At 42.4% G+C, this 25584-nt stretch overlaps 1 protein-coding gene across 1 annotated transcript; it reads left to right on the forward strand.

Moving 5' to 3' along the window:
- Window positions 1-2273: 2273 nt before the first annotated feature.
- On the forward strand, window positions 2274-23517 carry syne3 (spectrin repeat containing, nuclear envelope family member 3). Its single transcript, XM_083684125.1, has 18 exons — window positions 2274-2345; window positions 3997-4155; window positions 4552-4724; window positions 5293-5602; window positions 6359-6514; window positions 6958-7305; window positions 8556-8692; window positions 9497-9671; window positions 10287-10469; window positions 10912-11055; window positions 11604-11738; window positions 11922-12083; window positions 12837-13009; window positions 13811-14711; window positions 15103-15261; window positions 16275-16523; window positions 17055-17096; window positions 20295-23517. The coding sequence occupies exons 2-18, from the start codon at window positions 4012-4014 to the stop codon at window positions 20481-20483; spliced, it is 3780 nt and encodes a 1259-aa protein (XP_083540251.1). The 5' UTR covers window positions 2274-2345; window positions 3997-4011; the 3' UTR covers window positions 20484-23517.
- The last annotated feature ends 2067 nt before the right edge of the window (window positions 23518-25584 follow it).

A 25584-nucleotide genomic window follows, 5' to 3' on the forward strand; every position in this document is an offset into this window, starting at 1 on the left:
TTTATTTATTTTCCAGTGTTGTAAGCTCTGCATGAGGAATGGGTTGAGGATCGTATGGACCTCTTTCTTTCTCTCGTCATTCATTCTCTCATACAGTTACTCTGTGGGGCATTCATCTGTAAGTTAACAAGGTGAAAGAGAAGACGAAGAAAAAGCAACGTCAGAGACATTTTTCACCCTCTGTAGCTTTTGTGGATTTCTCTCAGTCCATTCAGCTTGGTGATAGATTGCCCTGGCCTGCAAGAAAAAATCACTCGTTATTGAAAAGCTTTTTTGTCCACACTACTATTATTTCTATAAGTCCTTTGTAGCAAGGGCTTGACATTTGCAGGTAACACATAGTAGTTCAATATTGTCGTTAGCTTTGCATTCAAATCTATTTGTCTAAGCACTGCCTCAGTCTTTCAGCACAGTGTTTGATTGAGATGGGATGGGACGGTGTATGTATGCACTGACTAAGTAAGCTACTCTGAATAAGACTGCTAAATAGGGTACTGTAATTAAGAGGTCATGTAATATATGAGTGTTTATAGTTGGATATGTTTTTAATGGGGCAATCTGGGATTGGTACATCCGTTCTTGGATTTTTAAATGAATTATATAGAGCCATTGATTTTTGAAGAATATAACTTCATCATGGGCTTGGTTCAACTGTCTTGCCCCATCAAAACCCAAAATATAAGCTTGTTTTACTCCATTGTTTGTAAACAATGTAATTGTAAACCAACTGTATTGCTTCATAACATGGTTAACACAATCATTTGTATTTAATGGTTTGACAGTACTTGTCCATAGCTATGCCTATGAGTGGTTACATTTCTCCAGTCCCATCCCTCAGCTGTTTACCAAAAAAAGTGGCGGGGTGACCGCTTTGTTGTTGTTTGAATCCCAGATTGCCCCTTTAAGGTGCTATAACGTTGTAAAGTGCTTAATGAAGATAACACTATTCCAAGAAATTGTAAAATAAAATTACTAAATAAAATTAAAAAAAACTAATTTAAAATTAAAACAAGATCAGTTCCCAGTACATGTTTAACGTATCAATTAAAGCATAAGAAATCCTTTGTGAATATGTATTGGTTCCACTTGAAATGTGTTACCACTTAAAGGTTTTAAGCCTTCATAAACCCTAAGGCCTTCATGGATGCTTCACAAATCAGTTGTCGACTCTATATAGGGGTTCCAACAGATCTTTTGGTGCTGTGCCAAATGCTTTTGCTACCCTTAAACCCTAAAGTTTAGCCTGACATTTGCTTATAAATTTGGGAAGTATCTACTATATGTAGGCCTTAAGAAGGGTTATAAAGGGTTCAAAGTGGTAATTTGTTTAAAGTGGAATGTTTTTAATTTATTTTCTGTTTTTGATACATATTATGGTTAAAGTATGCCACAGATCATTGTACAAAAGAATGTAGGCCTGCAAAGTTTATACTTAAGTGAAAAGTTTTTGCATATTGTTAATTTAAAGGTTTATGGAATTAGGTTTTGAAACATGTGATGGGTTCAATACAATACCCTTATACTGCACTTAATAAAATACTATGTAGACTGTGGCTTGAGATTGACATGGATATCTTCTTAAATGTACAGTGATGTAAATTTGTATCTAAGGCAAATAGGCTGTTTTATCTTTAACATTTGAGGCTTTGTCTGGAGCTGTACCAGCATTTAGTGAACTGTTGTTTGTCTCACACTGTGGGCAAAAATTAGCTTAAAATGCAACTGTATTTCTTCACTAGACAGCAGTGCACATGTTTATGAACTACAGTACTTAGCTTTTTATTTTAACCATTTTGCCATCATTCAATCTGATTCATGCCCATGCCGATGCTGAAAATTAAAGAATGTACAATCAATGTATAATTTAATTTAAACAATTATTGATGAAAATTAATAAAATAATTATTGATGAAATGTGTTCTGTATTTTGATAATGATACACCGTTTAATCTCCCTCTCATATAAAACCAGTGACTTTAAAATTCTGATGTGAAAACCGCATGCTTTACTGTACATTAGGCATGCACAGCCACACAAAGATAATGTTTGTTACAATAAGGTAAATGGCATCTCTTTTAATACAGTTGCTTCTGCACATTGCGCTGTCAATCAATGTAGACGACAGTCTTCCCCAGCGCGCCCTTCAGTTTGAATTGTTGACGTAGCGTATCAGTTGCTCTGTGGATTTGCTACTCTTGTCTGGTTAAATCTGGACGGCCAGCCTATGCAATGCAACTTTAGGGCCTTGCCTTCACTTCCTATTTTATCCGGTAAGTTTACAGTGGATATCAGATCATTGTGCTCATACACGCCAGGTTTTACTTTCACCAGATGCACAGATACCGGTAAGTTGTTTCTTCAATATATCGAAAATCGTTTCACTTATTGGTGCCTGTTTGTGGGAATGATCGATCTACCATACATAGCATGTTGACAAAGTTGATGTACCCACCTCGCATTATCATTACATTTATACGCAATCGTCCTTACCTACCTTAATTATATTAATTATATAGAATGATTGCAAGTCCCAATTCTGAAATAGTTCGGTTACAGAGATATCTCACAAAATGCTGAAATATTTTGGTCGTTACATTTCCCTAAAGTTCTATGTATATTATGCAAATCATGAAGTCCTGGGACAACGAATGTAGATCATAATCGTTGTAGTCAACACGAAAGACAATGACTTGCAGTTTCAATGACTGCAACAACTAAAAAGTATCGGATACAATGTTGCTATTCGTGTGCAATCAATCGTGTTGTCATTCAAGAGCAAGCTAGCTGTCAAACAGATGGCGGGGAGGGGCGTACCCCTTCTCAAAATACACTGAAGTTGTTGCAGGCTAGCCTGAAATAGTTCATTTTACCCTTAGTTTATCAGCTTTTACCCCCTTTATCGCAACCGTTTTGGTTGATGATATCCATGTGTTACTCTCTTCTAGAGGACACGGAGTCTGTTGTTAGTACTGCAGAGGGAGTGACTGGAGGGCAAAAATGGGGAATTTTGTGGTGGAAGAAATGACTCACTCAGGAAAATGGCTCATTCTGACTATTCTTGCTTTTCCATAAAAAACATTAGAGCCATACCCTTCTGCATTCAAGCTGCCCATTTCCCCCTTCTTACATACAGTACCATTAGAATGACTAGGCATACAATGCACTCAAGGCTTCCACTATTCTTCAAGAAAGTAGCCTAGCTAGGCTACATTTAGGAGTGTAATAGAAGCATTTGAGTAGCAGTAAATTAGTGGATTTAAACAAAATGATGCAACCATGTTTTTTTTGGATAGAATCTCTAGTTTTCTTTTTGTAGGCCTACGTAAAAATGCAGAAATATGACCATTGTGCTCTTTCAAGGTCTGCAGCAAGTCACTACTTTATATCACCCTGTCAGATCCATTATTGACATCTCATTACACTGCAGGTATCGCTTTTCTTTAGGGGCGTAGGACATTTTAGTTTCCCACACACTCAGCAAGAAAGCTATTCATATGCTCTGCTAAGAATATGCGTCATACCAGTATGTAATGGTACATCATTCTCACAGCAAGTGTAATGATTACAGTATACATCATTAAACAAACAAGGTTTCTTGTGTGACACGTATGTTTACTTACGTTATACAAAAGCTATGTCAGATATATCCTCCCCAGTGAAGAATTGTAGAAGAAATACTTGAGCAAAGATATTTCGCCTACATCCTGAATTAACAGTACAGTGACACATGCATTTGAGGGTGCACAGGATGTGATGAATGTCCTTGAGACCGAAATGTTGCTGCGAAAATATGCTTTGAAGTCAAATAAATACTTTTTAAACACTCTTTGTTTTTATGCTGTACAAGATCAAATTAAATCACCCAACAGTATCACAACAGTAGTACCACAGCATGCAACATTGTGTTATTGATAGCTTCCTCAGCCCCAGCATCTGACCAAGCCTTTTAAAATGCACTGTACACACACTTCTTTAAATACATCTGGTCTGCCACAGGTCCTGTGATACCTCATGACCCAACAAGAGCAGCAGGAGTTTCGGGAGAGCCTGGAGGCGGCCACGTCCTGGATGCAGGCTGTCGAGGAGAGGCTGCGCATCAATGACAACACCCAGGGCCCCAGGGCTGCCCTGGAGGCCAGACTCAGAGAGACAGAGGTGGGACCTTTCACCTTTGACCCCCTGTGTACTGTATGACCCCCTGTCATGTCATGTGACACTAGAGCTGATCTCACTACGCTGTAAGGGTTCAAGAGGGACTTGAGTCATCAACTCAGTGGAATGAGCCTACCTGGTTTCGGTGATGTAGGGAATCTAGTGCAGAGAAATTAACACTTTACACTGCTTTTTGATCTTAAAGTGGCTGGTATGCCACTTGTTTTTGTATATAAAGTTGAGTGATAGGGGCTAGGGAATAGATAGAGCTCTGGATGCAAGGACTAACAGTCCATGGTATTGAAATGACAGTTTTAAATGTAATTTCAAGTTTGTTTACAAAGACATTGCTTGCTGAGTTATCGCATCCAATCATTTCCCATGTGTTTTGGCGGGTAGAAAATCCACGAGTCGGAGCACGAGGGTCGTGTGAAGATGGACATTGTGCTAGTGGCGGCAGAGGTGCTCCTGCAGAAGGGAGACGAGGAGATCAGGAACTACACCCATGCTGAACTTAAGGACCTCAAAGCGCTCTGGGAGGAGACTTGCACCTACATCATTCACTGTCATAGGTACTGTCACAGGGGCTTTACACACTATAGGGCTGACCCAAACCATAACATGCTGGCTAAGATATTATCCTTTCAAAAAATAGTCCCATCCGGCTCTGTTTCAGCAACTATGGTGGAATTGTAACCAGGCAGCCCACATACAGCTCAGCTCAACTCAGTTTTACAGTTGGTCCATGGTAACTTAAGGGAGCTGTTTAGAAAGAAAGTTGTTTTCCTGAAAAAGGGTTTTAGACTATTAGCCTCTCCCCCTCCAGCTATTCCAGAGATCAAGTAGCTTTAATTGCTTGTGGCCACAAAGGTTAGTTTACCCACAAACATCAATAGACGTCAGTAGATGTATTCTACTGAATTTAGTCAGCTATAGGGACTAATGACCTAGCAGCATACCTTGTTGTTCATGCTATATTGCACATTTCAATGTTCCCTGAGTTCTCTATTTTACTTTTCATTCATTTTGACTGGGTGTAGTTTGCATTTTTTTTAAAGTATTATTGTCCTGTGTACTAGGATACAGGGGAGTTTATGACAGTACAATGACATTTTTACATATTTGTGCCCCCTCCACCAGCCGTATTGAGTGGGTGTGGCTTCACTGGAGTGAGTACCTGAAGGCCTATGAGGAGTTTGAGCTGTGGCTGGCGCGGCTGCGGCGGAGCCTGGATCCAGAGGTGGAGCTCCAGCTGGGGGTGAAGGAGAAGCTATGGCAGGTGGACCACCAGAGGGTCCTGCTGAGCGACGTCCAGAGCCAGGCCCTGCTCCTGGAGAGGCTCCTGGACGAGGCTGGGGCCCTGCACAACCGCACCCAGGACCCCAGCGTGGACATGCAGGCCCAAGAGAGGCTGCAGGAGTCCTATAATCACATAAGGGATAGAGCAGAGGTGAGGATGGGGGCAGAGGGAGTTGGGATTGTGTGTGTGTGTTCAGATGTGTGGGTCACATATAAGATAGGGCCTTTCTTATTCAAGTCGATATCTCAAAGCTCACTTTCTGTCTCTCTATCTATTGCCTCAAATGGTCTGCACCAAACCAAGGCTAGTATTCCTGTATGGCGCTACAATGAGGGAATAATGGAAAATATGTTGGTGTTTATTTTGTGTGTCTGTCTGTAATCAAATCCAGACAATGAACAGTAGCAGAGTTAGAGTAACTTTCACCTTAGGATTAGTTCCTCTTAACATGAGTAAATGGTAAGTCTACAGCTCCGTTTGTGTAGCTTTTGTGCAGCTTATTTTGTTGTAGTTCCTTTTTTCTCTCCTGCCGGTCACACACTAAAGATGTTGTTCCTCTCTTTCCGCTAATTATTCACCTCTTTGAAACATCTGACAGTATTGCATCCTTGTCTTTTTTCAAAGGAACCAGTCTTTTAATGCTCATCACTTGTTTGAACATGCCTTGCTTGTGACATGGACGTGCTTTTGATCCAAAGGGGAATACTATCACTGTTCTGAATGATGTTCTCTTCATGTTACTCAGTAGACAATAACGTTTGCGCCTCAAAGCTTTGATATGTGCTAAAACAGCAAGTCCGAGGCTAATGGGCCCCTCACTGAATAAGATGGTATGGGAAAAATAAATAAATGAAAAAGATGTAAAATCTTTAAATCATAAACTAAAAGTCTCTCTTTGTTTGATAGGAACGGCTTGCGTTGCTCCAGAAGATTGCAGAGGAACAGCAGATGTACCAGAACTATGTGTTGAAGTTCCAGTCGTGGCTGGTGTCGAAGACAGAGGAACTCGACACTCTCACTGAGAAGGAGGACACTGCAGAGAACAAGCTCAAAGCCCTACAGGTGAAATTATACAGTACACAGTGGGTGGAGATTCCCCTCAGATACAGATCTGGGATCAGCTCTCAAAACCGAATGTTGCCCATTATGAGGGGAAATGCAAAAACTGACCTTAGATCAGTGTCTACTGATCACAGGCTACTTTATCCTGATTGTTGGAGACCTACAATTCAATTCAAATTGTCCAAACCAAATCATATAGAAGCTGTCCTCTAAGCATAGTTATAAACTGTAGTATTTTGTATAGTAGTACATATTGAGCATATCTGTCTGAAGGAGAATGGAACTGAAATGGGGACCTACAGAGGCAGTCCAACAACTGAATAAACAGTATTGTCTTGTTACCCATCTAACATGCCGAAATGACTCTCCTTTCCCTATACCTGTAATAGAGATTGTGAGTATTGTAACAGTCACTCTCCTCTTCCTCTCTCCCTACCAATCAGACCTTGGACGATAGCGTAGCCAGCGAGGAGAGGACCCTGCAGCACATTGAGGGTGTGGCCGAGGCGGTGTGTGCCAACACATCCCCGGCGGGGGCAGAAGTGGTGGTGGAAGAGGCGGAGGAGCTGCGTCTGGCCTGGCAGAGGCTGAGGCAGCGCCTATGTGAGGCCGGGGAGGACCTAAAGACCAGCCTGGACTCCCAGAACGAGTATGTGACCCGCTGCCACCGGCTGGCAGAGGACATTGGTCGGCTCCAGGCTCTGCTCCACAGGCTGGGCCGCGAGCTGGAGGAGAGAGAGGAGGGAGACAGGACGGAGGAACAGATGGTGGGGCAGTGGAGGAAGTATATGGTGGGTTTTCCTCTCTTTTTTTCCCTCGCTTTAATTTTCTCTCTGTCTCTTTCTCCCTCTCTTTTTATCTAAATCACTTCCTAGAGTATATCTCCCTCTCACTCTCTTTCTCTTTTTCACTCTCATTCTCTCCACTGCTTTTTCTACCTTCTTCCTATCCTCACTCTTCCCTTTCTTCTTCTTTTTTTCCTCTCCCTCTCTCCTTCTCACTCTCTCTCTACCTTTTTCCCCCTTCCTTCTCTCTTTCCATTCCCTGCTCTTCCTTTCCTCCTCTCTTTCAGTAACACCACCCTAACCTCCCCCCACCCTGTCACTGACTTGTCACTTTCGCTCCATCACCATATAATTTACACCCTTATTTACACTCCACACTTTCTAACTTTCTAACTGAACTTCTATGAGAGTCGTTGGGCTGACCCTGTTAGGGGGGATCTGTAAGTACTACCTTGAAGGAATTGGCCCTCTGGTGAAATGCCTGAGAAGGGTGCGGAGCTCATGAAATAGTTGTTCTGGGTGGATAACCTCACACTGTCACACAGTCAACACATACCTACACCTGTTCTGTGCAAGTCTGGCAGGTTCCCATAGTCTATGGTTCCATCTTGATATTCTGTAGTAGCTTTATTTCCCATTTCCTTTACTTACTGAACTTATTGGGTAGATGGAAGCAGATACCTCCATAGTGATTCTTTCACCACTCACTGAGTAAAGAGGTCCAGACACATTTAAACATCAGTCCAGGCACATTTAAACACATCAGTAAATCAGTATACTGCTGTTATAATGTCATAGATACAATATAAATCTGGTACCAATTCTGCGTTGTAGAATAGAGTTACTCTTTTAAGTAGCGCTACCTTCAACAGTATAGACAATATTTTTGACAAGGGTGAAATGCACCTCAATAAAATGAACACAGCCACCAAGAGCCCTCTGCTCTGATTGGTTAACTCAGGCTCTTGGTCAATTGGTTAACTCAGGCTCTAAAGAGAAGATTGAATTAGTGTTATGCCAATTTGCAAGAGTTCAGGCCAATTTTATTTCAATTCAGTCAATTCAACAGATGAATTGAAATTCCAATTTAGAATTGAGAAGTGCCATGTATTCTCAATAAGGATTTTTCAGCTCTTGATTTGAATATCAATACACTTTCTGAATTGGAATGGAATTGTTCCCAATCCTGGTCAACACCACTAGGACCAACCATGTTCTGACTACTTTTCCACATGTTGGGTTTTCCATATTCCCAGAGTGTCCGGAATACTCTGTCGGCAGAAGAATCCCAGGTGGAGCACCTCAAGGCTCAGCTGAAAGAACTCTTCCGTTTTCCTCATGATTCCCGGCAGCTCTCTGATGATGTGCTGTCCGTAGTGAAGGAGCATCAGAGGTACAGTGGACAGTGAGGGCTGGTGCCAATAGTCTAAAGTGGTTTCCTCTCCTCGCTTTCTTTCCTTCATGTTAATTGATGTGAAAGAACTGGACAGGGGAATGTTCATCCACAGTAGGCATCTGCCATATTGCTTTCCCCTATCCTGTGTGGGAGGCTCCAATGGGCTCCAATTTGCTTGAGTAAATACTGTAGTACTCACTCAGTATTGTCTGTAACAATGTTTTTGTGATTATTCAACTAGTTTTAGTAGCCTGAAAATGCACTGCAAATCATGCAAACGCTAGTTGCAGTATTCAAAACTCCCATTGGATTATGTCTCATCGTGTCTATTAGAAATATTACAGTCAAGATGAGCCTTTGCACACTTTTTTTGCACATGCATATTGCAGCCCAAAGAGAGTAAACATCGGAAGCTCAGCAGCATTTGCATACCAGTGTGTAAACCTACTGTACTGTTGAATGTTGAGTTTGTAGTGTTCCTTCCTTATCAGTTTCCATGTCATACCATTTTCATGCTGTTACATGTTGTATTGAAACCTTGTGACTGTGAGGAATCCTAGCTCTGAGATGATGTACATTTAGACTCCTATGTATTTTCTGACTAAGTGAAGGATGTGACAAAGAAAGAACATAACTACTGTATGATTCCACATTATCAATTATACTGTAACTGTCTTTTTCAGAATTTGAGATAATTTGTCTTTCTGTGAGAAGTAGTGTATCCTAAAACATCTGAACTGTGCTTAATTTTAGTGTAAGAAGCAGCATGCTGATGCTTGAACCTCTGTCCTCTGTCACCAGTGTGAAGTGTCGTACGATGAAGCTGTGTTCGGAGTCTGAGACGTGGCTGAGGCAGGTACTGCAAGACCCCTTGCATGGCTACAGCCAGTGGAGCCAGCTGGCCTCTCAGGTTCTAGAGGCTTCCTCAGAAGTGTCAGAGTTCTCCCACATCGCCATGCTGGTGCAGAACATTGAGGTAAAACACACCGCACTTCCACTACAGTCTTCTTAGAGTAGTGTGTCGACAGAGGAGAGGATCTAAGGAGAGCAAGCCACATTAGACTATTGTGATTGGAGTGGAAAACTCTTGCTGATCAGTGACGTTAATGGATCAATTACCATAGTTGTGCTCTTCTTGCCTACACTGTAACCATCAGAGAAAACAGTTGATCTATTCAAGATGTTCCTTGATAATAATGTAGCCTAGGGAAATCTAATCAGTTCTATTTAGAGTCATGTCCTTTGCAGAGAAAATTGAATCTATCTTATGAATTGGCAGCCACAAAATGTTCCCAATCCCCCTACCCTGTAGACATTAGAGTAATGAATTCACAGGGAGGTGAATCAATCCCAGATAAACAAAAGGAAGATCTGAGGATCGGGCTCACTTTTGACGCAAAGAAATGTGTGATCATTTAAATGACCTGAAGTGCATTTTTGTACTACTTATACCTTTTATCTGTGGTGTGTTCGTTATTTATTTCTCTATTTCTCTCATTCCCTCCCTCTCGTTCTGTACCGTATCTCCATTTCTTTTTGTACTGTATTTCACACTGGTTTTATCATGTCCACCCTCAACCCTTCTCTGCAGAGGTTACTGAAGCACAGTCTGCAGCTGCAGGAGAGGTTTAGCCTACTGCAGGTGAAGAGAGACCTGCTGGACTCAGTGTTTGGCCCAGAGAGAGCGGAGAGTCTGCTCGCTGAGCTCAGCGCCGCCATCAGGAACAGAGAATTACTGCACAGCCAGCTACTGCAGAGGAAGAGCAGACTACAGGTGAGCTACAGACTACAGGGCACCCCTTAGCCCTATTTGAATACTTTAGAACTTCCTCCCTTCCTTAAAGTCATCACTGATCTTATATGATCGGATTGGTCCAAGCTACATTTTTATTGCATTGCTTTCACCTATCAAGTCATGTCAGATCAGTGATTTCTTCAAGGAAGGATGCTTTTTTGAGTATTCAAACAGGGCTCTTTACTCACTACTCTACTGACTGGTTGTGTTAGAAAGCGCATTCTCCCACACTATTTAGTAGACATACATGTAGTGTGAGAAGCCGTGTCGAGTGCTTCAAAGACCTGGATGTCAAGTGATTTAGATTTATCTCCTAAAATAAATTGAAATGAAAATGACCCCAACCCCGCAACTCACTGTAATGTAATTATGTCGATAATCTATTTTTAATCTGTTCTCATTTCTGATGTTCTATTCCTAGGGTTTGATCTCGAGAACCAAGGACTTTGGGGACGCCTATGAGTCGATCAGGAACAAGCTGACCCACCTGGGAGACAGAGTCCTAATAGCAGACGGACTCCAGCCTGACATACTGGCCAAGAAGAGCCAGTCAGACCAGCTCAGGGTGGGTCAACTAACACATGAACCTAGGACCAGCAAATGAAAGTGCAATGCATGATTCAGTAGCAGCTCATTCATTCATTAGTCGATTGAATTTCTTTTCTTTTTTTAATAAAAAATATTTGTATAAATTATTATATTTTAAAAACCCCACTAACAAATAGTTTCCCCCCCTTTCTCTAGCACTGTGACTGCTTGTGGCAGTTATTCTTCTATAACATTTTACTTGCGATGACTGTGATGTATAGTTGATTCACTTACTTTAGACAAATGTACTTATTGTAAGTCGGTCTGGATAAGAGCGTCTGCTAAATGACAAAATGTAAAACATATAAATCAGAAAATGTCTGACTTAAGCGTTGGATTAAATTCAACTCATTTAAAATGGCTTTATTGGCATGAAAGGGGAATTCTGTGTTGCCAAAGCAGTTATACAACAATAATAGCTTCACTCACTCTGTAGTCTATATAATAGGGTGAGGTCTGGCAGCCTGACAATTCCATGCACTCTCTGAGTCTACAGGAACATATAAGATGTGTTTGTGTCCTCAGGTGATCAAGAAGGATCTGGAGGACTGTGAGGCCCACATCACTGCTCTGGAGACTCTGGTGTCATCCAGTTCCACCACCAGGGGCCAGTTTGAGTTGCTCTACTCAGACTGGAGACTCCTCTACAAGGCAGTCAGGGTAAGGCAATTTTGTCTGTTTAGTTTGAAGAAGAAGTATCTCCCACTTAGCTTAGTATCTAATTGATTGAATATTTTTCACTGTGTTTCTATTTGCATTAGACTGTCTGTATGCTGCCAGTCTGTCTGCAGTCTGTCTGATGTGTTGTTTATCTGTGTATGTATTGATGTGTGCGTGTGTCAGGTGAAGCTAAAGGAAAGCGAGGAGAGCATCTGCGAACATGAGAACTTCCACGAAAGCCTGCTGAATGTGGAGAAGTGGCTAATGATCATGAGACAGAAATTGGAGTCCTATCGCAGCCCTGCGGGCGAGTGGAGTGTAGAGAACCGGCAGCACGAGGCCGAGGTACTGTACTGACACACAACAACACTGTTATTGTTGTTGTCACCCTTTAAAGGCACAATCTGGGATTTGTTCTGCTGTTCAATGGTTATTTCAATTCAGGGGAGTGTATGACAATGAAATTATAAACATTCAAATTCGTGACATATACCCAGTGATTCTCGAAGAATATGAAATGCCTAATGAGCTTAACTACAACTGTTTTGCCTTATTATAAAAGAAAATGTAAGGTTATTTTATGTCATTGTTTGTAAACAATGTCTATGTGAAGAAAGGATGAATAGCTTTGATAAAAAACAGTATGTTTAAAACTATCTTTCAATATAATGGACTGTTATCCAGGATTATGAATTTGAGAATGGTCACATTTCTGAAAAACAAATGCAGGATTGCACGTTATAGACACTACTCTAATTATGGAATAGCAATAATATTGAGGGTGAGTTTAGTCTGCATTGATTTATTGTCAGTTATCAGTGAGAGTCAATTCCAGGGAGAGCCTGAAAAATGTGGATCATGAATGGGATGATTGTCATTTAGAAATAGTGATTCAGAATGAATTATTGCATACTGAAATGATGTTATGAGAAGTAAACTTTTGTGCAATAGGCCTAAACTGCACAGTTAATGCATGTAGTAATTGAAGTGACAGGTCTTCCCCTCGAAAAATAGAATTTAGGTTTAGGGTTCTTCCTTGTTAAATGCAGATCAAATTAAAGTAATTCTAATGCTGTGTTTCCTACTCCGGTCCTGCAGAGGGCGCTGGGTGAGTTCCCAGAGAAGGAGCTGCAGCTGCACCAGACAGAGGCGCAGGGCCAGGGGGTGCTGGAACGCACCTCAGAGGAGGGCAGGGTGCACATCATCAGGGACATGAAACACCTCCGTGACTCCTGGATGGCCCTCCACGACCTCAGCCTCAACCTCTTCAGGTACTTTGAATGAAACATTGATTTTTTGAAACTTGATTACCATGTACATTGTGTATATATATATTTGTTGTGTACTTGTTATTGTGTTTTGTGGTAAATGTACTTATTATACTGTACTGTCATATCTGAATGCCATAAAAAAATAAAGAAGTTATGAAGCTGTTTTATACTTCACTGGGGGTGAATCTTAAAACTCCTTTCCTTGATTCCATGTGTCCTCCTCTCTCCTCGCCTCATTCTCGAAACGCATTGTAGGAAAAGATTCCATGGTTCCTCCCCTCAGACCTTCTCTTCAATTAGTTTTGAGAAGGAGGTGAGGAGAGTGTTTAGAGATTTGGCCTGAGTACTGTGGATAGAAGTTGCCCTAAGGTCACAAGTCACAGATCTAGGATCATTAATCTTAAGTTCACCTTATCTAAATTTGTTGGTAGCTGCTAGGTTGCCAAGATACCAAACAAACATCATCAATCCAGGTCAATAAACTCATGATTAGGAACCTGAAATGACCATCTTAAGTCAATTGTGGATGAAAGATTAGCTTGGTGCTATGAGGCTTCCAGCACACTCACTCCTGAATGGTGAGGTACTGTATCACTCCCTGTGCATTGATGCATGGACAAAGAAGGCACCTGTCCTATTTTTTGTGTTTTTCACTCTCTTTCTCTTTTGAAAGCCATATGCATTAGCTACACTCTCCCGCCATATCAATGCACCAACCATCAGTGGAAGAAAATGTTTTTTCATGAACATTTAAGGAGTATCACAACTGTTACAACTGTTCTTTCTCCGTTCCTTTGCTAGGTTGCTGAATGGCCACAGCTCCTCTGAGGACCATGACCCAGAACTCCAGAGGGAGAATGTTAGAGGTCAAGCTGGGGACCACGCAGCCCCAGACAGGGAGCTCCTTCTAGGGGAGTCAGGGAGCCAGGTCAGGGGTAGAGGCTCCAGCAACCAGAGGGAGGGCCACTTAGAGGGAACCCCAGGAGAGGGCCATGGTGCCTGGGCATACGAGAGCTCCGGAACTGGGGAGAGAGGGGAGAGGATGGAGGAAGGGAAAGGAGGGAGTTTTGGGGCAGGTGAGGGGTCAGGGGTTAGGGTGGGGGTGAGGGTACAGGGAGGGTTCGAGGGTAGTATAGAGAGTATGGATCACTCCGGGAGACAGGACATCGAACACACTTCGAGCCCAACAATATTACCTCATGGGGCTAGTCAGAAACAAAAGAATGAGAGAGGGAACAGGGGATCAGAGAAAGAGAGGGGTGGAGGACGCAGTCTGGCTATAGATGAGGTTGATTCCTTCATTTGGAGAGGAGGGTTCGGTCCAGGCGGAGAGGGGGAAACCAGGGAGGGCAAAACAGGAACAGTGATGACCGTAGGCTTCGCTGGAGGAAGAAGCCCACAAATTGGAGGGGCAGAGGGGGTGTCCAGGACCACTGGGCGAACCGGGGAGTGGGTGGATGACCAGAGGTCCAGGGGTGCGGTCGAACTTGTGACCATGCCGGTACACGTAGGGTACGGTCACAGTCAGGATAGCATACAGGACTACAGGGAGGGACCACTGGAAGCGGAGGAGAGGAGTGGAGGGGAGAGTTGCCTACACACAGGGAGGTCGTTCACGCCCACCATGGAGGTGCTAACGTTATCATCTCAACAAAGCCCCGCTGGAATGGCATCTGCACAGGGATCAGCTCGACACACACTGGTATGATCTCCTGTAACATTTCAATATTTCCTCTTTTTATAAAAGTATGAAATGGGGATGGAGTAATGGACTTGATATTCTCAGTAACCCTGAACCCAGATTAATATTAGTTATGGATTAAAGACCATGCCTAACTCTGACATCCCCCCCATTAAAGTTGAGATAGAAAACAGCTAAGGTTAGGGTAAAATTTAGGATTGTCTCAAGGATTCCACTTAGCATCTACCCTGGAGAATTTCTTGCATTTCCTAGTCCAGGATTAGTCTTAATCTTTAGTATGTTAAACTGCCCCATAAACAAAGTAATCCGATCTGCCAAACATTGTGTTTATGCTTTGTAACAGACCATTCAAAAGTGGCTAACATGCTATTGTTCTGTTGGGGTCTTTCAGGCAGGTCCAGGGCAGGCTCTGAGCGCGGCTGACTATGAGGATAAGAGGAAAGAGTTTGAGGTATGGCTAAAGAGAGAGAATGACCGACTTTCAGGAATACTAAACACCAAGGGACCGCTGAGCACAAAAGCACTGAAGATCAGACAGAACACACTCAAGGTTAGTGTTATAACTTGAAATACAACTCTCTCGTTCAAGCCACAGACACTCATACCTGTTTTACACAGCACATTTCTCTCACTCTGTAATGTTCCAACCTCCTGAACAAGCCCCTGTTTTCTCAATATGCTTACTTTATAAAAATGTCTTTAAAAGTTTGAATTTCTCCTTAACCTAAGAACATGTTCAAAGCGCACCAAATCTCCCAAATTCTGGAAACTAAAACACCTACTAGTAAAGCCCTGACAAATACATCGAGGCACTCATCCAGGAGACTCAAAGAAATGTTGGCAGCTGCTCTGACAGTCAGACAGCCACCCGTGTTTGCGGTTTGCAAGTAAGTGTCAGGTTAGATAAACAGGAAAAGCGCCTTGAAAGTCAGAAGTGGACAAGTCAACAATGAAGGGGGATTTCAGTTGTTTGAGTTGGGGTGAAACGGCGTGTATTTGGTACCGTGTTTCAGTGAAGATAAAGGATTTAAGGATTATTCTCGAAGGATTTATTTAGGGTTGGGGAATGCATGTAGTTCAACTATCAGTTTAATTTAAGTTTAAAATTCAAATCCCAGTAGTGTTTTCCAGAAGTTAATTACTTTTTTGCCATGTAGTGGTGTAGTAAGCTGCTGTCGGGGTGGTGGTGGTGGGGGTGGGGTGCAGGGTGCAGGGTGCAGGGTGCAGGGAGTGCAGGTGTGTTCTCTCACATAAGTCATCAACTGTTATGTGATGTGTTTCTTATTGTTAGTTTATGTAACCCTTGTTTAATTTGGACAATTCCTTTGCTTTGCCCCTGAGCATTATGCCAGTGTTTAACTTAACTAAGTCTTAGAGTAGAGCCGTAGCTGGTTCTGACTGGAAATGGGGTTCCTCTGTCTCGGGATTTGGCATTGAGAACAAGGAGATGTGTGGAGGAACATTAGTAACTGTGTCTGCTCAGGATTTTGTGTAATCATTCCTCTCTTCTACCCTCCCTCACTCTCTCCCCCTTCCTTCAAACCCCAATCTCCCTCTCTGCAGGCCCTGAGGTCAAGTGTGGGCTGGGGTCAGGAGCAGTTCCAGCTCCTGCTGATGGGAGGCCAATGGACCGGGGCTGGGGTTGCAGCTGGGTCTGTGACTGGGGCTGGGGTTGCGGCTGGGGCCGGAGCTGGGGCTGGGGCTAGGACAGCCGTGGAAGATGTAGGCTTGGAAGACCTACGCTATCGCTGGATGCTCTACAAGTCCAAACTGAAGGATGTGGGGGACCTCAAGGCTCGGCTGAAGGTCAAGGTAAGAGATGCTGTTGTGTAGAAGAGAAAAAGAAATGCCCAGCAGATGGCACTAAAGAATAGCCATTGGTAATGATGAGATTATGCATTGCACCACCACAAGGTGGTGGTGTTAAATCAATATTAATATATTGATAAAATATATGATTAATCACATACCTTCACTCCAGTTGATACACAAAGACACTTTTTAAGTCATGATCTCGGTTATTAAGCAACTTGCACTTCCACATTTTCCAATATAATGAAAGTCCATTATCTGGCCACAGTCACAGACATTTGATTTTAGAGTGAACTATCCCTTAAAGTAATACTGCCCTACAAAGCCAAAGTACAGTAACTGCTGAAATGATGAAACTGAGATAAAGAGAGAGTGGCAGCTCAGTGTTGATATGAATAGGGGCTTTTTTTTTCTTAATTATTTTCTAAATGTCTGCAGTTACTGTACTTTAGCTTCGTAGGGCAGAATAGTCTGATAGGCTTTTATTGTTTAGGGACACAATATGGAACTCAATGGTACATGTCTTTCCAGGGTACCATTGCTGGACAAGAGGAAAACACCAGGACAGCAAAGGTACAGTTAACACATGTGCTTATGACTTGATCGAGCATCTCCTTTTGATAGTACATCTGAGGTTATTGGCAAGGGCAAAGTACAGTAGCAGTTCCTAGGAAAGCTAGTAAAAGGGTTGAAAAGAATCGATTAATTTCACTGGCCAATGCACTGTAAGCACTTTTTGACTTGTGAAGAAGTGAGTCTCTGTTTTAAAGTGGCTTAGTTCCAGCACTTATGACGGAGATTCATTGTGTTTTAAATGTTGCATACAAAACCCTTTGAATGAAGAAGCTCCAGAGCTAAACCCCCCAGGTGGTCTGGGTTCAAGCACACAGCTCCAGTGGCCACTCGTCTGACCACCCAAGATTGGCACTGACTCGAGCATGGCGCCTCGATTCCCTTGAACAAACCCAAGTTAATTTAGGAGCACAGTAGGGGCAGTGAGAAGATTAAGAAATACCATGCGCCCTCACCCCCTCACCCTCCATCACGCCTTACGGGGAGTGCCGCTTATCAGAATTCCACAGGATTTGCACCTTGGGTAGGTGCAAATCCTGAGTAACAATTCTTGGGTAACAATCTTTGGTACCAATTTGGGTGTCTAATCTTTCCTCATGACACTGATCAAAGGCCAGTCTTGCTTTATTCCCCCTATGGTTTCTGTTAGGATTCAATGAGGGTAAACTGATCCTATATCTGTGACTAAGGGCCAACTTCTAGCTGTTTCCCTTGTTTCACACCTCATCCTGCTCCCCATCTGTTGATGCCTAGATGAACAGCCTGTTCCAAGTCCTCCCTGCCCAAAGTTGAAGTTACCTAATACCTTTAGACACAGATCTAGGAACAGCTTGCTCTGTCCCAATCCTACTTTCAACCATTAGGGGCAAAACCACCAAAAATGACCTTAGATCAGTCTATGGGGCAACTTTATTCAACCCTGTCCTCTCCTGCCCCTTTTCTCTTATCGGAAGCCTGTGAATGGAGCAGGTGCGTGGATGGCTAAAAATAAGGTGCTGGGTCTACCCACCTGTGGTTGTCTTTATGAGAAAAACAACAGCAGTCAGAGATGGAAAAAAACTCAGAGCAGTCTTAAGTCCATTCTAAGTAGCCTGTGGTTGACGAACATCAAAGCTGTACGTCATCATCTCACAATGGGGTCTATTCTGATTTCCTTGTGCTCTAGCATTTTACGCACTGCTGGCTCCGCACTTTCCAAGATTTGGTATTCCCATTTCGAAAAGATCCGTGCGTGCATAACAAATAGGGGTTCCAGACTTTATGCACTTGGAAAATCACACCCTCTGCCTCAAAATTCCGACCCCTCTGGTGGCCAAGAGAAATCATCTATGAGTTCAATTCAAGATATATTTGTCTGAGGAAAGCCTATGTCCTATAGGCAGTCCTCAAAGGCAGTCCTTCTGGATAGTAAAATATAAAACCCTGTGAAACTTGTAATGTTGGGACTAATTGTGCTTGTGGGGGATCTTCAATTGGGTGTAAGTCGGTGATGTCATTGTGTTTTTGAGGATACCATAGAGTTTTTCGCACCCTGAATTACATAATTCAAATGTGCTTGTTTTAGGCCATTTACAATGTCAACAGATCGGACTTTGTGTTTTGCTTCTGCTAACATTGTAGACTCTTTGGACCCCTATATCTGTCCTGACGTAGACAATCACGGCACATAAATGATTGTATTATCACTATTATTAGTTATGGTGGTAGTGTTTACAGGTGCTTATTAGGAGCAACTTTACGAGCAAAGTTTAAACATAGGATAGTTTACATAGATACCCACCCCCTAGTCCACAGCATACCTATACACTAGCAAGTCATACTTATATGATTTAAATGTCAAATGAGGACACTCCCCACAGGAAAATAGAAATCTTCATCTCAACAAGAAATCCATCTCTAACTTTTTAATTAACACTACAGGCAGTTTTCAATAACAAAATATGTATTTTGAATGACAGGTACACCAATTATATCTGATGATAAGTTATAAACATGGAACATAAAAAGCATTCAACCATTATTGCAATTATCGCCATCATTACAATCATTTATAATTACTTTTTGTGTTAATATCGGCGTTGGAGATTAACAGAATGCAATCTATAAATTGCAGGTATGCTTCTGGGTTTAATGATTGGTGCCTGATGAGATTAATGTCTCCATCAAATGATTGATTTGTGTATTTTAAGGCGCTTACCACCTGTCTGTCAAATAGAGTCCCATGGGGGCCTGCTTTGTTTTAGCACCTGGGGAAGGTTTTGGATCTTGGATATAGAGGTAGAAGAAGTACAGCTCTATTGAGAGGCTTTCGTTTGCTCCTCTTCCTCCTCCTCCTCCTCCTCCTCCTCCTCTTCCTCTTTCAATCCTCTCTCGCTCCCGGAAACAATGGCAGAGGAGGCGGTTAGTGAAGTGAGTGAACACAGAGGGTGGAGGGCAGAGAGGGCACAGAGTGGGTGAGTATTTACCAGCTTCTCTCAAAAGAGCGCTGCCTCACTCTAAAGCACTCAAACCTGCTCTGAGAAGTGAACACCTTTCATACAACCCTGATTTGATTTGTGGTTTTCCCTGTTTGTTTTACAGTGACCCTGTGATTCATAACACACACACACACACACACACACACACACAACTTGACTGAGTTGATATGGCCTGTTTCGTTGTGAATCAGTGGAGTCTAGCTTTATTATTTACGAAGTATAATAAATATTTGTCTATATTTTTGCCTCACAGAATGTTCCTCAGTTTTTGAAGGCAGATGTGCCGGTACATTGAATTAAGATTAAAATGGAGTGGTGTTTTTGTAATTTGAACATCTCAAAGCTGGGGGGAGAAGGTCACATTTTCCGAAGCTGAAACACGCACAGACAGGCAGACACTTTCTCTCTCACTCTCTCTCTCTCACTCTCTCTTCCTCTTGCTAGTACACACACACACACACACACACTGATTGATGATGATGTCAGAGAGGTAGTGGAAGCATAGGTGACCTTGCGTACCCTCTAAAAAGTGAAATTATCCATCTCTATCACTGATGATTCACTTGTACTCTGTATGATATGGAGCCAGCCATGAGTGTCACAGAGAGACTGTGATGGAAGAGGGGGTTTGACAGCTCTAATCAGGAGGGTGCGTGCGTGCAAATGCCTACGCATATCTGTATGCATGTATAATAACATCTCTTTACATCCTATATTACAGCAGAAGTCTCCAGGCCTGCTGTATCGTGTGTGTCGGGTGGCGCTGCCACTCCAGCTCCTGCTGCTCTCCCTGCTGCTGCTAGCCTTCCTGCTGCCCCTCATGGAGAAAGGTCCCAGCTGCTCCGTGACCAACAACTTTCGCCGCTCTTTCAACATCATGCTCCGCTACGACGGACCCCCACCCACATAGGGGGGTGACTGGGGACAACGGGTCTGCGTTCATTCCTACGTTGTGGAATGTTTGGAATAGATATGTTCTGGAGAAGAGCAGACTGACATGTACGGTATAAGGAATCACGTCAGTTGGATTTCTGGAATTTCTATGTGCAATGTTCAGTGTCGCGGAACCCGACCCGGGATTATTACCCTCATTGTCAGCACCTCAACACAATCTTTGACCCAAAGTCAACCGCATCTGGTTTATTGAAAATGACAGCCCACTGCCTGCATAAGAGAGGGATATGGAATATTGGATAGGGAATATGGAATTTTCACCTTTTACCCGTTTGACTTGATTCTCACCTCCATCACTGATTCCTTGTGGAGTCAACCCATCAGCTCCTTCAAGATCATGCATCGTTACAAGGCTTCTCCACCCACATATTGTAAGAGAAGAGAACAGGTCTTTACCTCCCTCCACCCACAACCCAAAGTGGGTGGCATCAATTACGCACACGCGCACACACACACACACACACACATACAACTCCCCCACCCGCCCTTTAAAAGAGAGAATATCAACACTGCCTTCTTCTAACTTTATTCCCATCACCAACCCCTACCTGTATGCTGGCCCAGAGTCAACTTGTAAACTTCACCTGCCCCTGCAAACATCATACCACAGCATACAGTTTACCTCAGCACTTAAGAGAGGATCATAAAGAATCTCCTGTAACCTCCGTCATCATGTGTAGCATAAAAAGGGCTTTCTTTTTCTCAACTGGGATAAATGTCACGAATCATGAATACGAATACATACAATGTGAACGGAGATATTCATCTGTGTGAGTGCTTTGGTGGTCGACGGCTTCACGCTTTGCTTTCTGCTAGCTGTGTGTGTGTGTGTGTGTGTGTGTGTGTGTGTGTGTGTGTGTGTGTGTGAGTGTGAGTGTGAGTGTGAGTGTGAGTGTGAGTGTGAGTGTGAGTGTGAGTGTGAGTGTGTGTGTGTGTGTGTGTGTGTGTGTGTGTGTGTGTGTGTGAGACTGTGTGACCATCCAGTATGTGTCAGAGTGTGTGGGCAGCCTTGGCTCTTTCCACCTATTCCTCTCGACTCAAGCTGTTCCACACTCTGCGCCCACAGAGCCATGCTAATGCAGCAAGTCCACAGCACTCCAGTCACTCTCCTATTCAAATAAAGTACCCCCCCCACACACACACACAGACACACACACAGTACTACAGTAGCTAATTGACACCAAATATTCCTCTCTAATGATAGTGATTTTTTTTTAAGGTGGTTGATGTTAACGTAGGTTTTATCCCTATAAATACTGCTATATAATATCATATATTTAAATGATACTTTTAAAATGCTTTATTTTATTTCCTTGCATGTAAGATATGTATTTTTTAAAGCTTTATTTTTGTCCTTGTACATAATGCATTTTGCATAAAGTACACCAATGTCTTTTAGTACTGTGCTAACTATTCAATGATAAGGAAGGAAGTAGGATCATTTTAAAGTAGGGAGTTCTCATGTCCGTCAAAAATCAATGTCCATTCTATCATGTGTCAACTCCATTGAATGGATGTTGTTCATTTGTAATCATTATGACATGTTTCTGTATGAAAACATTTGCTTGCACATGGATTGTGTCATAACTCTTATGTGCAGTATGTACCTGCGCCCTTATGTGCAGTATGTACCTGCTTTTGACTACAAATCATATTTCATGTCATATTTATACTGTCAGTATGTATGTTTGAACTTAATGCTTTCCTTAAGGTGCTACAGTCAATGTTTGAACATCATGGTAATGGTGTTGGCACAGTTTAAACAGTCTGTGAAAACAAACATTAGAAAGAAGTTATAAAATGGAAATAGCTCCTGTTATGGGAGAATGTCCTTTTTTGAGCAGATTCTCAAACAATGCAAATGACCCGCTCAACCTCTCCTTCTCCCTCTACCCCTCCTGCTCTTCCTCTCCCTCTTTGGCCCTCTCCCTCTTCTTTTCACTCTCTCTGTTTTTTTCCCTGCACACATCAGATGTGTGTTTTACGGATGCCACGCATTACTATGGCAACAGAGACCGAATCCAGTTATTCTATTAGGGTCCCGTTATACAGGAAGGACATTTGTTTCGGTGCACAAGGTTACAACCCCACAAATAGTCTGGTGTGTTTCAAATGTCATTTCAGTTGAACTGTTGAGGTTTTGTTGAGAATGATGGCCATTTGTTAGGGAGAGCAGAAAGCACACTATCTGAGTTTCTCTATCTGAGATGATTCAAGATGAACATAACATGAGATTAAAAAAACAAAACAAAACAAAAAACCTTATTCTCAAGGAAATTGTAATTAAACACGCACGCCCCATAGCAGTGTTGAAGGCATGCATAGTGTTATACAGTTGAGTGTATGCTGGACTTGAACTGAATATTCAATTCTACTACACATCTAAATAGAGTCATGCAACGCTTGGCATACATATTTATTCAATATATCCTGCTCTTCAGATGCTTTTCAATGGGAGAATGTAATACTCAAATGCAAAATGTAACAACATAGCACTAGCAACCTACCATACTGTATTTATGTCATAGACTTCTACATTTATGCTGCATTTTATGAAGTACCAATAGCTACCTGGCACTTCTGCTTAATGCAGTGTGATAGTGAGTTTTAGTTAGTGTAATGTATGTATGCAACCCTTTACAATCAGGTTAAAATAAAAAGGAATCTTGTGTGTGTGTGACACTCTCTAATACATGTATGAATGAATGACATTCAAAATGCAAGTTTTAGCTCAAATAGATAGAATAGCTTGTTATGCGAATGAATTGTAATTGCTGGTCTCTGCTTTACCCCAAAAAATAATAAGGCTATTAAACATACCGTCAAAAATGACGAAAAAAAACTTTTGTAAAACAGTACAATCGCTGTATTTTATTACTCTATTTTGAAAAACGAATGAAAATGCTTCAAAATGTATCAAAAGAGCTTATATTTAACCAATATTTTTGTATTGTAATCAAACTGGCAATAAAATATGTGATGTATACCTATGAAGTCTCTCAAATGTGTCATTCACTGTTCAACCATTGTTGTTGTGGGGGAAATGACTCATTGGTTCAACGTGAAATTCCTGGGATAACACTGACAGGTCTAAAGTTTAATGTTTGACAACTGTGTTGACACAGTGCTAGTTAGTAAGTGATTGAAAGCCAGGGAGGCTGATGGAGGTAGAACTCTGAGGTAACTCATTGTAATGCATGGCATGGAATGAGGAATTGTATCAAATCTGTGTGGGGTGAGCATACACAAACATTTCCTTCTCTGGTTCCAGGATGTTTCCAGAGGTGGTGATTCTTGCTAACGTAATCACATCAAGCAGATAGCCCTGGCCCTTATCACTGGAAAGCCTATGAACAGGTCTGACAGGCTGGACTGCATTAATGGATCTCACCCTGCCACACAGATAGTCCCACAGCCACAGTCAAAACACAGCCTCCAGCCCATAGTCAAATATGAACCCTCACTGACTAGCTCTCTGTCAATCTCTCTCTCACCCCCTCTCTCTTGTTGCTTGATCCGCCTCGCTCTCCCAAATCTGCCACACAATCTAACACGCACTCTGGCTGATCCCTATACAAGAACCAAACTGCCTCTGTTGAAACTAGTTTATGGTCTACTCCGTCTGGTTTGTTTACGTCTGAGGTGGAGCCTGTGCTTGATGGGCATTGCGGCAGGCACCCAGCTGGCTGTTGTGTTTACCCTGAGGAGGGGTGTGTGTGTGTGTTTGCATGCGTGTGCCCGAGAACTTTGCTCCACCTGGCAGAGGCTGACAGCTGCTGTATTGCTGCTACTGTGGTACACTTTACTCTGTGTACGTGAACTAGCATGGCCTAATTAATTCAAATGGAATTCCCTCTTTACAGTGTTGAACTCTTTCTCTCCTCTACTCACGTGTTTGTGTGTGTGTGTGTGTGTGTGTGTGTGTGTGTGTGTGTGTGTGTGTGTGTGTACTTCTTTTGCATCTCTGTATTGGACTGCTTCCCCCTCCTACTCATGTACACACCAGATAACAAACTATCCCATTAATTGCTGTGCATCTCTCTCTGCTGTGCATCTCTGCATGTGTGTGTGTGTACTGTGCACATAATGCCTGAGTTTGTTCACAGCTTCTTTGTTCACTCTCCAAAACCCTGCTAATGATATTGAACCCTGGAATATAATGGAAGCTTACTGTCCCACGCAGCATCAAAGTCTGCCTGAATGTAATTGCTCCTCTGGTGTGGGTATGTTATATAAGAGGAATTATCCTCTTTCTGAATGAGCTTTGATTTTGTTATTCAGGTGTACGTAATAGTTATTAAATAATGGAAAAGAACTCATCCTTTTTATAGTGGAGAGAGAGTCAAGCCAAGGCGATGGTTTATCATTTATGATGCATCTCCCAGGCACGTGATCTCAGTGGTGATACACACACACACGCACACACCAATCCGCCAGATGAGCAATCAATCTTGGTGCACTATGTTCCCTGCCATCCAAGACCTCACAGCTTAGCTGTGTTTACACAATGCAGTGATAGCTAAATCCCTTTAAATGTTCAAATCCTCACTTTCTCCCTCACTCACTCATTTTGTCCTGTCTATTTATATTATGGGGATTTATATTATGTAGAGCAAGTCTACTGAAACCATTTGTGTTAAAGGGGCACGACTGGCTGCTTTCTATTTGAATGTTCTTCCCCCCCCCCAATGGACAGTAAATCATATTATATTTCATTACATCTCTACTCCTTGCAGTCGGCCATTGATTTCAGTAACATGTTGGTATATGATTTCGTAATATCAGGGTTGGGAGGGTAAAGAGACACAGATCATTGTCATAAAAAGCCTCATAAAACTCGCTGAAAACTAATTTTCAGCGGCTGGTTGAAAGGAAGCCATTAACGGAGATGGATACCTGCCAGAACTGCATGTGTGCGTGTGTATTTGTGTTTTTATTGTATTCGAGCAACCGGGTTCAGCAAATTCTCATTTGACTGAAGACTAAACAGTGGAGACAGCAGACATCCAGAGAGCTCAAAGTGAGAAGTAGAATATATAACACAAACAACTTTTGAT

This window comes from Argentina silus (genome assembly GCF_951799395.1).
Source record: "Argentina silus genome assembly, chromosome: 13".
Lineage (NCBI taxonomy): Eukaryota > Metazoa > Chordata > Actinopteri > Argentiniformes > Argentinidae > Argentina > Argentina silus.

Coding starts and splice junctions, on each gene's coding strand:
- syne3 (XM_083684125.1), top strand. CDS start 4,012: ATGACCCAACAAGAGCAGCAGGAGTTTCGGGAGAGCCTGGAGGCGGCC. Junction 7,306..8,555: donor GGCAGTGGAGGAAGTATATG/GTGGGTTTTCCT, acceptor CCATATTCCCAG/AGTGTCCGGAATACTCTGTC. Junction 10,470..10,911: donor AGAGGAAGAGCAGACTACAG/GTGAGCTACAGA, acceptor TTCTATTCCTAG/GGTTTGATCTCGAGAACCAA.